The sequence below is a fragment of the Adiantum capillus-veneris genome, chromosome 11 (assembly GCF_014529385.1).
Source record: "Adiantum capillus-veneris isolate H3 chromosome 11, ASM1452938v2, whole genome shotgun sequence".
Classification (NCBI taxonomy): domain Eukaryota; kingdom Viridiplantae; phylum Streptophyta; class Polypodiopsida; order Polypodiales; family Pteridaceae; genus Adiantum; species Adiantum capillus-veneris.
Genome location: NC_140941.1, coordinates 134,641,238 through 134,656,543, shown reverse-complemented (window position 1 = coordinate 134,656,543; position 15,306 = coordinate 134,641,238). Strand labels below are relative to the sequence as shown.

General features: G+C 44.5%; 1 protein-coding gene across 1 annotated transcript in view; it reads left to right on the top strand.

Moving 5' to 3' along the window:
* Positions 1-15,306, top strand: part of MAA3 (P-loop containing nucleoside triphosphate hydrolases superfamily protein) — a 132,455-nt gene that overhangs the window by 46,722 nt on the left and 70,427 nt on the right. The window contains exons 5-19 of the mRNA XM_086523941.1: positions 2,168-2,359; positions 2,462-2,497; positions 2,894-2,979; positions 3,066-3,116; positions 3,217-3,331; positions 3,415-3,520; positions 3,674-3,771; positions 3,855-3,971; positions 4,087-4,179; positions 4,338-4,391; positions 4,503-4,561; positions 4,639-4,723; positions 4,875-5,240; positions 5,362-5,484; positions 5,563-5,649. Coding sequence (XP_086380067.1) covers positions 2,168-2,359; positions 2,462-2,497; positions 2,894-2,979; positions 3,066-3,116; positions 3,217-3,331; positions 3,415-3,520; positions 3,674-3,771; positions 3,855-3,971; positions 4,087-4,179; positions 4,338-4,391; positions 4,503-4,561; positions 4,639-4,723; positions 4,875-5,240; positions 5,362-5,484; positions 5,563-5,649 — 1,668 coding nt within the window. The remainder of the gene's footprint in view (positions 1-2,167; positions 2,360-2,461; positions 2,498-2,893; positions 2,980-3,065; positions 3,117-3,216; positions 3,332-3,414; positions 3,521-3,673; positions 3,772-3,854; positions 3,972-4,086; positions 4,180-4,337; positions 4,392-4,502; positions 4,562-4,638; positions 4,724-4,874; positions 5,241-5,361; positions 5,485-5,562; positions 5,650-15,306) is intronic.

Genomic DNA, 15,306 nt, shown 5'->3' with positions numbered 1-15,306 from the left:
GTGTACCGTCGTGAACTGGTACGTCCAACTCAAGTACGGCCGGGCACCGCCACAAAAATGTGCCAACTCCCTAATTTGCTCTAGGGAGATATTTAGGCTACCACCGAACATGAATTTGAACTCTAACAATAATGACGCCAAATTTTCAAAGCATGGATGGATGCCAACAATCCCTTCTCTTGTGTGGAGGAGCGAGGTTGCATGTTTGTGAGCTTGTGACGTTCAAATGCGACAGGTCCGCCGTCTTGATAGAGAACAACAGCTATTGCGTAATGGTGGGCATCCGTTTCCACCACAAAGGGCTTGTTTGGATGCACTATCTATAACATCGGTGCCGATGTCACTAGGTGTTTCAATGTTTGAAAACATTGATAGCGCTCATCGGTTCATGCAATGGGTGGACTAATCTTTGAGTGGAGTCCTTGGAGATCTCTTTTGATTAGTATAAGTAGTAACTCAATCATGAGTCGTCCTTACACTACTATCCTTGGCAAATTCGAGCATTTCTTGCATATCATACAAGAAGTCACGAGCTTGGCAATCTTTGACTTTCTCTAAGCCAATAGAAAAGCAATAGGGGATTTAGGCTCAAATCCATACTTCAACATGAATGGGCTAAATCCAGTAGCAAAACACTTGCTACTATTATAGGCAAACTCTAATTGCGGAGGGTAACCTTCCCAATCAAGCTATCTATGAGAGAGAGAAACTCTCAACGTGTTTTCCAACGTCTAATTCATTGATTCATTTTGGCCGTTTGCTTAGGATGATCAGAGGATGACATACTCAACTCTGTCTGAAGGTGGGCAAATACATCTCGCCAAAATCTTCTAGTGAACTTGGTATGCAGATCACTGACAATATCCTTTGGTAAACCGTACAGCTTATAAAACCGATCAATGAATAAAACTGTCACTGTCAACTCATGCTTTTTATTGTTAACTTTGTTGGTATAAACTTTGCCATTTTTTTTGAGTCTATCAACCACAACCCAAATGGCATCGTTGCCACGACTAGATGATTTACAAAACTAATAGATGATTGGGATTTTGTATTGGCTACTTTGTGAGCATGTTCGCAAGACTTGCATGTCCGGACAAGTCTTAGATGGGTTTTTTGCATCCCCGAACCCTTTGGCATGGTTTGTACACATGTTTGATGGGTGTTATTACACTTGGTTATTCGACAACACTAGCATGTAGTTAAAAGATAATTGTAACGTGTTGGTCTAGTTCCCAAGTCACGATACCCTAAAACTAATGTGTATGCATGTGCACATTTGTGCATAAGTCATTTGACACACGCTTTGAGATTTGGGGTCGTGCACTTTGAGGATTTCGCTTCTGCAAACTTCGAGGCTAGTGCACTAACACAAGGGCTGCTTTTCGTCACACTCAATGGTGCCTTTCCTCTATGTAGCTTGCACTTCACCACAATCAAAGGCTGGTTTCTCCTTTTCGAGCTTTTTTTATGAATGTCCAAACCAAAGGTCTCAAGAATAGATCCACCAATTGAGAGCCGTCTGCCAAGACACCCCCCCTTCATCCAAACTATTTGACGCCACCAAATGTATCGCCACCTTGCCCACCTCCAAGAATCCTTGAAAGATCTTCTCTTTCTCTCTCTTTAATCTTACAATTATCTAATCCATAGTGGAACGGGGAATGGCAATGGGCATGAAATGCCATTCGCTGTTATGGATACTCACGTCTGAAACACGGAACGGGGAATTTGGGCTTATCCTGGATTCATCTAGGTATATATATATTCGGAACGGGAAGTTGGAATGGGAATGGGGAACGAATGAAAATGGCCATTCCTCGTACTTATGATCTCAAGTGGGTCATTGCTTGGTATCAATATTTGGATCTGTCATGATTCTGCTCAGCCAAAGTGAGAGAATATTGAACAATTGATTTGATAATGTAGGGGACTAGGAGTTTATGTGCCATTATGGTCAGTAAAATGCTTTTACATCTCAAGAGCTAGACCATAGGTTAAGCAATACCTGGGCCTAGCCATTTGAATGAAAGTGTGTCAATCTATTGCAAGAATATTAGCATAGTCATAAATTATAGGAATTATTGTAAATCCATGCATTTAATGATCTTCTCAAACTTCTGTTTCTTAAAACCCATATCACTCTGATTTTTTTTGAAAATTACAGGTAAGCAATCTGTCAACGATTGTGCGGGAGTATACTGCACTGCAATCCATGAGTCAGCTTCCCTTCGCAGATGTTATTTTGACTGGACAAAGTAAGGTTTCCCTTAATGATTCAAGTGATTCTACTGTTCCTCCTACGCTGCTAGGATTCCTTGAGGAGAACCATAATGACTCTCAGATTCGGGCAATAAAGGTCAGTATCATACTAACCTGTGCTCTTTTATCTGGCTATTTTGAGAGTTGAAGCATATCAAATCTGAGTTGCATTTTTGTATACATTTTTTTTGTAATGCAGGCAGGCCTCACACGTAGTCCAATAGTTCTCATACAGGTACTTCTTCTTTGTTGGATCACACATATGTTATGAATTGTATTATGGTGTGAATAGCTGGTTCTTGGCCCTTCCCGTGCCATAATGCATCTTACAAAGAACAGGGTGACCCTGTTCAAGCTTTCATCCTTTACCATTAATGGACTGCTCACCCACTTTTCTCTCTTGATCAGTCTGATTTTCAAAACTCAAGAGCTCTTTTCATTTGTCTCAAGGCTCGCCTCTTTACTTGTTTCGTGCCTTGTGGATTGATTATAGAGTCTTTCAAACTAGAGAGTTCAGTTTTAATTCTGTTGGAATATGCCCCTTGTCTTTACGGTTTAACTGTCAAGATGGTTCAAGGGCAGGAGCTTATCAGTGCATATGTCAATTCTTCTCTGATTTTTTGGTGTATAGGGACCCCCTGGTACGGGAAAAACTCAGACTATTCTTGGTCTTTTAAGTGTAGTGCTACATGCCACCCCTACACGGCCTCCCTCAAAGTATGGGTTCAATTTAGAGTATCGCTCTTTTTTTTTGGCAATACGCTTTCCCTTTGCCTATTAGGGTTCATTGGGGGTCCATGCAGGAGTGGTGAGCAGCAACTACACATCAGAGAGGATCTTTCAATAGACAAGAAGTAAGGGTTCAGTTTGTGCTGCCTATTGTCTTTCATAATTCAAGGAAACCAAAAGCTCAGTCAGATTGCCCTCAAAATGCCTTGTATTATGGAACCACAGGCTAACTCATTGGTTGAAAGCATCTCCATGGCTTGGGAAGGTTGGAAACCCTAGGGACCTTGCAATGCCCTCTAATGGAGACGCTGGTTTTTTCCCCACAACAAACAATGATTTTGTAAGTTTCTGTACTTTTTCAAATCTAAAACAAGTAGAACATTTTGTAGCCTTTCAAATGCATTGATGTTTTAAACATTTCAGAGACCTGAACTTGTGAGTGCAAAACGAAAGCATCGGGTTCATGTGCTTGTCTGTGCCCCCTCGAATTCAGCTTTGGATGAAATTGTACTGCGGTTGATGAATTCTGGTAAAATGTTCTGATCACAGGTCTTCATTTGACAGTTGACTCTTTGTAGCAGAATGTAATAGTTCCGATCCCCATATACCCCCCCCCCGCCCCCCGAAAAAGAAAAGTAAATCTTTTCGTTCAATTATGTAATTTGACAGTTTGATGAATCAGGTTTGCGGGATGAAATGGGCCAGCCTTTTATTCCGAGCATTGTTCGCATTGGAGTGAACCCTCACCATTCTGTTCAGTCAGTTTCAATGGATTATTTGGTACTATATTTGTGCTAAAAGCTTGTATTTTGGCACTGCCCGCTGCTTTGCGCCTATTTATCAGCAAGGTTGATTCAACACAGGTTGAGCAAAGGTTGAGCAGCATGGATCACGGTGTTGCCTCCGCTGGGCCTCGTGCGGGGAATGCAGGAATGGAAAGGGAACGTATGAGGCTTGCAATTTTGAGTGAGGCGGCCATTGTCAGTATCTGATTGCTTTCGTTCAGTTCATGGTGGCCACAAAGTCCAATTTCATGGTATAAACAAACATTTGGATTTCTGGTTTAGTAATGGAAAACAATGTGCATATTTGTAGGTTTGTTCAACTTTAAGCTTCAGTGGATCTGGTGTTTTTCACCGAATGAATAGGGGGTTTGATGTGGTTGTCATTGACGAGGCTGCACAGGCAGTAAGTATTTTGTGTGATGTGAAGTATACATACTATTTTCATTTCCAGGAAAATTTAAGTTGTCAATGAGTCAGTGCATTTTGCACACGTAGTTGGAATATGATAGTTTGTCTTCTTGGTCTATGATTGAATAGTGCCATTCCCTTTCTGGTTTTTAGGTAGAGCCCTCAACGCTGGTTCCTCTTGCTCATGGATGCAAGCAAGTGTTTCTGGCATGATCCTACCCTTCCATGTCAGTCGATTCTGTTTTCTTTCTGAACTAGGATGAAAATTGTACTAACATGCTAACCCAGGACTCTAATATTAACTGTGCTGATTACTAGGTTGGAGATCCACTACAGCTACCAGCAACGGTGCTGTCAACAGTTGCTATTCAACATGGGTGAGTGAAGGAAACTTTTGATTCTGCATTCTTTAAACTATCTTCCTGTAGATTCAAGACCCCATTTTCTTATGCAGCTACTCTATGAGTTTGTTTAAACGGTTTCAGCAGGCTGGGTATCCTGTCCAAATGTTGAAAACACAGTACCGAATGCATCCACAGGTGCACATGCTTGATGAGATATTCTTTCTGACAGTTTTTGGAACTTGCTATCAAGATGCATTTTCAGTGAAACTTTGTGATCTGTTGAGAAGGGTTCTGTCCTTAGTAAAGCTGGTTGTTACTTTACTCTTCGTGAATAATTTTTGTGCAGATACGCAAGTTTCCGTCTGAAGAATTCTATGGTGAAGCCTTGGAAGATGGGAACAATGTAGAAACTCAAACAAAGCGCCCTTGGCACATCCATCGTTGTTTTGGACCTTTTTCTTTTTTTGACATTGATGGTGAAGAAACACAACCACCTGGCAGTGGTTCCTGGGTAAACAATGAAGAAGTTGAGTTTGTCCTAGTGCTTTATCGGCACTTGGTTGCAAGATTTCCGCAGTTGAAGGGTGGTCCTGATGTTGCAGTCATCTCTCCTTACAAGCAACAAGTGAAGCTCTTTCGGCAACGGTTTCGAGATGTTCTTGGTGCGGAAGGTGCACATGTAGTGGATGTTAACACAGTGGATGGTTTTCAGGTGCAGACCAGCTCATTAGTAGTCTCAAGGTTTCTTTTTTCAAAAATGTGGATTTAACTCCAGTCAAGCTGTTTGAGAAGCCTACCAAAGCACCTTTAAAATCGAGTCTTAATAAACACAGGGCAGAGAGAAAGACGTGGCCATTTTTTCTTGTGTAAGAGCCAATAGTGGCAAGGGGATTGGCTTTGTTTCAGATTTTCGACGAATGAACGTTGGCTTGACAAGAGCACGATCTTCTATGCTGGTGTGCCTCTTGTTCCTATGTTGTTCTAAAACCAGTTTTGGCAAACTAGTGGTATTTGTTGAATTAGAGGTTTGGCAGGTTGTTGGCTCTGCTTCTACATTGATGCAAGACAAGCACTGGGGTAATCTTGTCACAAGTGCTCAAAGTCGCAAGCGCATATTCAAGGTATGTTGTTATCATGTTTGGGGCCATTCATTATGGCACTCATCGAGGGACACCGCCTCTGCCAGTCAGTTTGATGTTTGGACAGCTTATAGCTGCTGGAAAACATTGCTTGTTAACTATTGTGTTTACCCAGCATTAACAGCTTCTCTCACTGAACATCAGGTTTTGGGATGCCTTCTGAATTTTCTTTGTCTTCTTTTAAGATATATCTACATAAATTACTATATTCTTTTACTAGTACTACAAACCCCCCCCTCCCCGCGCGTGCCTCTTCCATAAGGTCACAATGCCTGAAGTCATGGCACAAAGCCTGCAGGCATTACAGAGGCTGGTAGAGAAAAAATTCCTGGGGAATAATAGAATTGCGAAACCTTACTAGTGATCCAAGGAATAAATCCCTGGGGAATAATAGGATAGCAAAACCTTAGGGGAAAAACTGCCCCCAATGATCCAAGGAATAACGATAGAGATATACATCCAAAGTTTGGAGACAAGGGAGCAAGTAAAGACTGTAGAAGCACTGGAGAATCAGCAAAAGCAGACTCCAAATCAAAGACCAAGTGGTGCAGACTCCAACAGAAGGTTGCATGTCCACCCTAAAGCAGTCCTGCATCAAAGATCCAGAGCACCAGAGGAGAGAGAAGCCTTCCATCATCTCTGGCAGCAATCCAGAGCTATGGCCATTGCAATCTGCAAGAGGTATTGGGAATGTCAGGGCAAGAGTAGCAGACGAGGCTTAACCCCTCCCAACCCAACCAAAAACAAACCACCCACACCACTTCTATGGCCATGCCTCTTACAGGACGGTAAAGAACAGCAAAAAGAAACAACACACAACATGAAACCAAGAGAATAACAGAAAAGAAAACTCACCCGCTCTCACAAAATTTAGAAAACATGGCAATGTAAAAACACAGAAACAAAAGGAAAAACCATTGATAGCAAACAGAAACAAAGCGAAAAAATTGACAGATAAGGCCAGCGGCTCGCAGAGGCAGAACCAGAGAGGGGGGGGGGGGGGGGGGGGGATGTCACAAAGTGATGATGTTTGCATGACCTAAAGGACACCCGCTGAAAGATGCAGAAGAAGTTGTGACAACTTGCAGAACCAACCGAGAGGCCAGAATGAAAGGACGCCCAATTTTATAAGTTGTCCTAACGTATGGGTCCTGCCTGATGGGGCCCAAAGGGACAAAGGCCATAGAAATATGGGTAATAGGCTGATGACGTGGTGGCTGTATGGACCCCCACAATTTGTGCTGCTGACATGGCGGGCATATGGATTTTCGCGATTCCCGATGCTGACGTGGCACCTGTATGGAAATTCCACGATTTGCGCTGGCAGCTTTTGGGACCCATGTGCTTTCAGATTTGAAGCTTTTCATGTACACTACCTGTGGAAGGCCCAGGGCCTATAAATATAATGCTAGGGCCGCAGTCTAAGGCAGATAAGCTTGGAAGCATTGCTGAGACGAGGGGCGCCAGTCTTTGGGGCCAATCTCTTTGGGCGCAAAACTTCGCCGTGCCGTGACGTCTCTCTCTCTCTCTCTCTCTCTCTCTCTCTCTCTCTCTCTCTCTCTCTGATGATATTGTGTTGATCTCCGACTCTCCGGAGGGGATGCAGCGTCACTTGGATGCTTTGCATAGGTTTGCCCAGGAAAGTGGTTTGTCCGTCAACCTTGGTAAAACCAAGGTCATGGTATTTAATACCACCCCACAGTGAATCAGGAGGTCAGCGCCCGCATTCACATACGGCCAGGAGACACTGGAGTATACAGATGCTTACACTTACCTTGGAGTGGTTTTTAGTGGGCCAGCATTTTCATTGAGGAGGGCAGCAAAGACTAGATTGACCAGAGCCCATGCAACATTGGGTAGATTGGAAAGGAGGTGTTCACAGGTTGAGTTTCAGGAGCCTCGAGTGAAGCTCTGGCTCTTTGACACTTTGGTGGCTTCTGCATTGCTTTATGGAGCTGAGATTTGGGGACCTTCATTGGATCATCACAGGAGGACAGGCCGCACTGATGGATGGGGGAACATGGAGAAGCCTCTGATCTCTATGATCTCACGGCTCATTAGAGCTAAGGCTTCAGTACCACGTGCTATTGTGCGAGCAGAGCTAGCTGCCTCCCAACTAGTGGTTGAGGCGCTCACCAGACTGTCTCCTTCATACACCGCATGTGGGAACTTCCCAGAGACAGATATGCCCGCCTTGCACTTGAGTCCTCTCGACAGTTAGCGATGCAGGGAGATACAGCATGCTGGTATGGGAAGATGACATCATGGTTTCAAGCGCATGGGTTCAGCATAGACAGATTGCCTCCCTTCCAGTACTCATTGGATGCACCCTCTCTGACTCTTACACAGTCCGAGATCACCAGGCTCATCCGCCAGGACCTGACTGAGCTAGACACCAGGAGGACATGGATATAGCCAACACAGGAGCTGGGCACGAAGATGGCTTTCTACAGAGAGCATCTTCTCTAGCTTACGGAGGATGGTTTTGTGACGAGGCCCAGATACATGGACACCCACTTGTCTCATGGGATACGATGTGCTATTGGCCAGATACGCACATCTTCACACCAGTTGCGGATCGAGACTGGGAGATGCAGCGGAGTACCAGCAGAGGTCAGGACATGCCCCCTGTGTGACATCGAGCTTGAGACAGTTGCACTACACATGCCACTGCCCCGTCTACTACGAGATACGAGGCCGCTTCCATTGTTTGTTCAAAGAGGGCTTTGGACCACTCTCTAGAGTCATGCGGTACGAGGATTAGAGATGCCTGGGTTTGTTTTTGCTCGAGCTGCGTAGACACAGAGAGAGCTTGATGAGAGGAGAGGCTAGCCAGTCTTAGAGACAGATCTCAGACTTCTTCAGAGCTGCCACTGGGCACCCGGAGGAGCTACTACCACAGCAGAGCTCGTCGCCTCATACTAGAGGCACACTGATCGACCGAGCAACCGAGCTGGGGAGATCCAGACGCCCACGACTCCGAAGGACTACACAGCATTGACGGAGGTTGCATCAGAGGATTCGGATCACTTTGGCCCGACATGCACAACGCCCGGTCAGACTACTTACCATGGAGGAGATTGATGAGATCCGCTAGCGATCGATGCTGGATCCCTTGTGATCTAGCTATCCCAGCTAGCTGCTTACTTCACACCTAGCAGTTTAGGATTCCATAGTATTTTATTTTGTCATTTTGTCATCTTGTTACTCTGACTTTGTATCAGATCCACCACATTGCAACTTTCTGGTCTCATAGGTCACTTTGGCCTTTTGAAGACGTTAATATAACATTTCATTTCTCTCTCTCTCTCTCTCTCTCTCTCTCTCTCTCTCTCTCTCTCTCTCTCTCTCTCTCTCAGTTTTGTTCACTTCTTTCAGTTTTCTAGTGTGTGTGTGTGGTGGTAGATTCTCGACATGGAGTGTCCCAAGTGTGTTACAATGGTATTAGAGCTTAGTCGATTCTCCTTCTACAAAGGATTCGATCTCTTTACACACAACACACATGGATTTAGTTGACGGATCCTGTTGGTGGAAAGTATAGTGACCGACCAACCCGACCGGACGAGAACAATGAAGATTTTAATGGACATCGTCCATCTTCTGAAGATTCAGAGCAGTACAGACCATCTCCTCCTACAGAGTATCAAAGGATAGAGATGTAGCAGCAACAACAGATTGACGCTTGTGCCCAACAGATGCTTCTGTACTCCAAAGATCCACAGTTTGCGAAATTTTTCGCCAAGCACCCGCAGGCTTGACGAGATGCATTCCAGATGGCGTTCCGTCATCAAATCACCTCTGAAGTCGGCAATGAAGAAGCCAACTACACCTAGATCTACTGCCAAAAGGTGTTTCAGAGGATGAGTTTGAAGCAGCAGTAGAGCGACGAGTCAGCAGACTCATGAAGACCAAGAAGTTCCCAGAAAGCAAAGTCGAGCAGTAGACCATCTAGGCTACTTGGGTCGGAAATCTACTTTTGAAAATGCAAAGAAGGCCAAGAAACGAGTTAGATTTGAGAATGATTCGAGTTCGTCCTTGTCACAAACTGCTGACGTGTCAAGTCACTGAAGAACGGAGCCAAGCTTTAGATCTCGGCCGAGGAGCCTAAACCCTAAGTAAAGAAGCAAAAGCAGCAGAAGAAGTTTGAACTAACTTATGGTTCCTGTCCGATGGGGCGTAAAGTAAAGGGACCAGCACACACACGCTCCAACTCACCTGCGTAGAGGATAATGACGTGGTAGCTGTACGCACGCCGGTGATTTGCATTGATAGTGCCACGTGATAGCCAATACGGAATTCTACAATTTACGCTGACTGTGTTGACGTGGCAGCCTAAACCGATTTTTGGTAAAACGCATTGGCAGCCTTTTGGGTGCAGCGTTTTTGGACCAGATGCTTTTGAGTTTATTGCTTTTCATGTAACTGCTTTTGAGGCCAAGGCCTTTAAATATGTGCAAAGGGCTCATTCTCGAGTATGCTTCAGTGCGAAGGTACAGGGATTGGAGTACCGGCATTGTACTCAGTTGAAGCAATATAAAGAAATACTCTGTGTCGTGTGCTCTCTCTCTCTCTCTCTCTCTCTCTCTCTCTCTCTCTCTCTCTCTCTCTCTCTCTCTCTCTCTCTTTCAGTTCAGTTGTTATTGAAGTGCGAAAAGTCTGTTTAGTCTGTTCTTTTCTGTTGGCATGTGGTGCCCGTTTCGTGATGGTCCTCATCTTCTTAGCTCTGACCTCTGAGTCCAGTGAGGAGGGAAGAAAGAGTCGGAAGAGGTGAAAGATCCAGAGACAGCAGGGGCAAAAAGAATGCAAATAAGAGTGGATCCCATAGAAGATCTAGAAAGTACTTTGACGGTTCAGGCGAGGATTCCTCTTCCTCGGACAATTCAGAGTCTGGTGAGCCGATGTTTGCAAAGCAATTTTCCCGAGCCGATCAGTATGATTTTGTGGAGGATAGGAAGAAGAAACCCAAAAAATTTAAGAAGGGTGGGCAAGCAATAAAGTTTGAAACTTTTTTCTGGCTTCAAGGATACCCACAGAGACCTCGCTTTTATTCAACAGTTCGATATAGCATACTCCCAAAGTGCGGAGGGTGGCATCCTACCTCAAGGAGAGCGCTTAGACTTGGTGGTCTATCCTTCTTCTATGGAGGGAGGCACCAACAAAGTGGCTTTAGCTCAAAAGAGTGTGTACTTCCTCATGGCTCACTCAAGAATACGAATGTGATGTGATCTCCGTTGGGAATCATTTGAGGATGTCCAAGGAAGATACACTATGTAACAGACTTGGGCACCCCAAGTCTAGAAGTTGTTGCGACACGAGAGAGAGAGAGAGAGAGAGAGAGATTCACTTAAAACACTTCACAGTTCAATTCAGACGACACGGCCCGACGTAGTTCCGTACCAAGACAGATTGGCCCCAAGGACTGGTGTCCCTTTCAGTATTTCTTTTTGTATTAATCTTTGAGCAAAGTACAACTCCCGCGGGTCCTCAACTCTTAGACTCTGTGTCCAGATGCTCTGAAGAGTGAGGCCCTTGGGCTCCTTTCATTCTCACAAGGGATGCCAAAAGTAGAGCCCCAAGAGCAGTTAAATTGAAAAGCAACTGGCTCCAAAATCTGCCAAAAACAGCTAGCGTAATTTTCGGAATTCCGTACAGTATGCCACGTCAGCATGTCAGTGCGGAAAGCGGAAATCCATATGGGTGGTCCACGTGGCATGTCAACGCGAATTCCGGGCATCCGTACTATTGCCGTAAAGCGTGCCACATCATTTGCTTGTCCAGTGGTCATGCCACGTCATCAATTTGTGACATACCCCCTCTTGAAAGAATTGTAATTGTCCTCGATTACGCCTGCAAAACAGACGAAGGCCATAAACGAGCTTAGTAGACATTGACTCTTAAGTAGCAACGCACTAAACACGACACATCTAGCACTTGTACAAAGAGGACAGTCACATCACTTCACATGACATCACATGACATATCAAATCAATCACTGAAAGATTCAATCTAAATCTCAGACCATGACTGCCAGCAACACATTTAGTAATCGCATCTAGATCCATCCCGGACCTCACTGATGTCGGATTAAGTAATCCTTATTGCGATCATGTCTATAGAGATTTTTAGACCGAAATGCTGCAGTCATTTCGTCTTTCAGTCCTGCACTCAAACACAGTGACATGTTAGAGTGTTCATCAATCAGAATCAATTTCGGGAATTCCCATGTCGAAGTACTTCTTTTATAAAGTCATCCAATAGAATACTGTTAGCCCATGAGTATCCCTGAAATCCAAAGGAAAATCAATGACTTTATTCTTTCTAGGTAATGAAGGAGTGGAGTAACTCCTCTCTAGTGCAGTCCCGCCTGCACCAGATTCAACCTACTGGTCTCCAGGAACTCTTGGAATAGCTAAAGCTAGACCAAAAGCATCAAGGTAATGTTCCAAATGTGAGGGGTATCTACTAGGTCCTCCTCCTCCATCCACTTCGCATTCAATGTCGGATAGTTCTTGACTAAGAACTGCCGTTCACTTTACCTTTCTCTTTCCTTTCCTGGTGAGCCAGTATCTGTTCTAGAACGAGTATCTCCTCGCTCTCTTCCCCTTCAGGTTGCTCCTGAGGCTCCCTGTCGAGTGGCATCTCACCCTTGAAATTTTTCAATAGACTCACATGAAAAGCATTGTGAATCTTCCCAGTTTTTGCAGCTTCAGTGTGAAGGATACATCATTTATCTTCTCTTGAATCTAGAAAGGGCCATAGTCATTCTTAGATTTGGAAAAAAAAAAACATGCTCCTTTCCTTTTCGTTTCCTTAGGCTTGCCTTCTCAAACCGTAAGAGTACCCAATCATCTTCCTTCAGCTGCAAGTCGCGTCGAATCTTATCGGCTGCCTTCTTATGCCGTGCTTGGAACTTCTCAAGAGCCTTGTGCACCTTGGCAAAAGCAATATCCAAAAATTTTATTCTGGGTTTGGGAATTCTCTAATCTACCAGATGATTCCCTTTCTCCTTTCTTTCCTTGTGCCCTGGGATGTCACAAACTGATGACGTGGCTACCTTGTACACACACACACTCTCTGGCAAAGGCATTGATGACGTGGCTGTCCTGTGGGAACCCCCGGAAATCTTCTGAAATGCTGACTTGGCTGGCTGTACGGCAGCCCGGAAATTGCGGAAATTTTGCCACATGGCAACTGTACGGATGCCCGCAAATCGCGGCGCAATTTGCGACAGCTTTTGGCGTAGCTTTTGGACATTGCTTTATATTATTACGCAATGTAGAAGGAGAGAGAGAGAGAGAGAGAGAGAGAGAGAGAGAGAGAGAGAGAGAGAGAGAGAGAGAGAGAGAGAGAGAGAGAGCTATTTTGCTTTTGCTTTTATTCTAGGCTCAAGAGAGCTTGAGAGAGAGCAGAGATGGAACATGCTTTATTCTTCACAAAGCTTTTGATTTTCAGCTTTTGGGCTCTGCTTTTAGCATCCCTTGTAACATTTAAATATGTGGGCAGGGCCTCACAACTTAGAGCATCTGGATGCAGAGTCTGAGAGTGAGCGCCTGCCTACACTCTTGTACTTTGAACACAGATTAATACAAAAGGAAATACCGAAAGGGGAGCCAGTCTTTGGGGCCAATATCTCTAGGCACGGAACTCCGTCGGCGGGCCAGTGTCGAATCAATTGTGAACTATAAACTGTTTTGAATTGGTTGTTTGTAGTGTTGCGGTAGATTCTCGACTTGGAGTGACCAAGTTTGGTACAGTGGTATCAGAGCACGGCCGATTTCTCTTCTACGGGAAATCCAATCCTTTTTCCGTGGCACTTATGGCTTCAGGCAGAGATCGGTCAACTTCCTCTGCATCCGGAGATGCGGGAAGAGATCACAACGAAGATTCACGCGAGGACTACGGACTGCCTCGGCCCACTCAGGTGGAGATCGAAGAGATGGAGCGTCGACGATTGATCAGCGATGCAACAAAGATGATGCTTAATTTTGCGAAGGATCCATAATTTGCAATATATATGAGCTAGACCTCTTTCGATGACGTGCACTCACAGCGGCGGAAGACCACAGAACCACCCCTTTAAACCGGCTCTCAAGAAACCTCCTACTCCTAGGATGTACACAGAGCAAGAATTAAAAGAGGTGGTTAATGCACGACCTCAGCTTTTTGACGCGTTGAAGAAAGCTAAAAAGCACGACAAAAAACAGAAGAAAGGCACTGACTTCCGGGGTTACTTGGGTCGTCAGTCTACTTTTGAATCGGCAAGAAAGCAGAAGAAGCGTGTTCAATTTGAAGAAGTACCCAGTTCTTCTTCTTCTTCTTCTTCTGACAGTTCTTCTAGCTCATCTGACTCGAGCGAAGAAGACAAAAAAGGCAAAAAGAGAAGCAAAAAGCAAAGCTTCGGAAAGGGCAAGAAAAAGGCAAAGAAGCCTAAATCTCGCCCCATGGTTGACAATTCTACAGAGGACTCGTCTTCAGATAGTTCGGACTCTGATGACAGCAGCTTTTATGCAAAGAAGAATTATTTTTATAAAGCCAACCAGTATGACTTTCTAGAAGACAAAAGCAAGAAAGTCCGAGAGTTTAAGGAAGGTGGACAATCATTTAAATTTGACACGTTTTCTAGTTATAGAGATGCTTCAAAGGCTTTGTCTTTTAAACAGCAGTTTGACATAGCTTTCTGAGGAGTGCGTTACTCAGAACACTCTAAGATGTAGCCATTACACCTGTCATTGGCAAACTTCGGTTGCATTGTCAAGGGTATTTGGGGCATGACGACTTTTATATAATGCCTTTGGAAGGTTGTGATGTCGTCTATGGAATTCCCTGGTACCACAAGAACAAGGCCGTGGTCGACTATCGGGTGAGGAAAGCGACATTGACCACAAAGAAGGGCAGAACCATTGTACTCGATGTAAAACTTAAGGTCGAGTCTGTCCTTATTGTATCGTCTTCAGCCATTTCTAAATTAATGAAATCCAGTCTGTTGTTTACTCAATCTTTTTGAAAGAGTTGAGTGATGAGGATAGGACAATATGTCTGAACTTGATAAAGAACGCCAAGATTTTCTCCACTCTCATGCCGATTGCTTCTTAGAGGGCCTGCTAGGCGATTTACCACCCGCTTGTCCTTAAGATCATACTATTGATCTGATACTTGGAAGCACACCACCGAACCGGCCATCTTACCGTGTGAGCCGAGCCCAGACGAAAAGATTATGAACCAAGACCTCTTGGAAAAGGGTCTTGTCGAGCCTAGTACTTCACCGTACTGCTCTCCTGTGTTGTTGGTTTTGAAGAAAGACGGACCTTGGAGAATGTGCATCGATTATGGAGCTCTCAACAAAATCACCATCAAGAACAGATTTCCTATTCCTAGAATCGATTATATACTTGACCGACTTCAGGGATCCTCGTGCTTTAGCAAGATCGACTTGAAAAGTGGATATCATCGGATCCGAATCGTGCCGACAAACGTCTATAAGACAGCCTTTTAGACGACTTTTGGGTTATTTGAGTTTTTGGTGATGCCTTTTGGCCAAACCAATGCTTCTGGGACATTTAACCGGATGATGGATAGGATTTTTCGAGAGTATAGACTATTTGTTGGCACCTTCTTTGACGCATCATTGTTTTCTCCAAG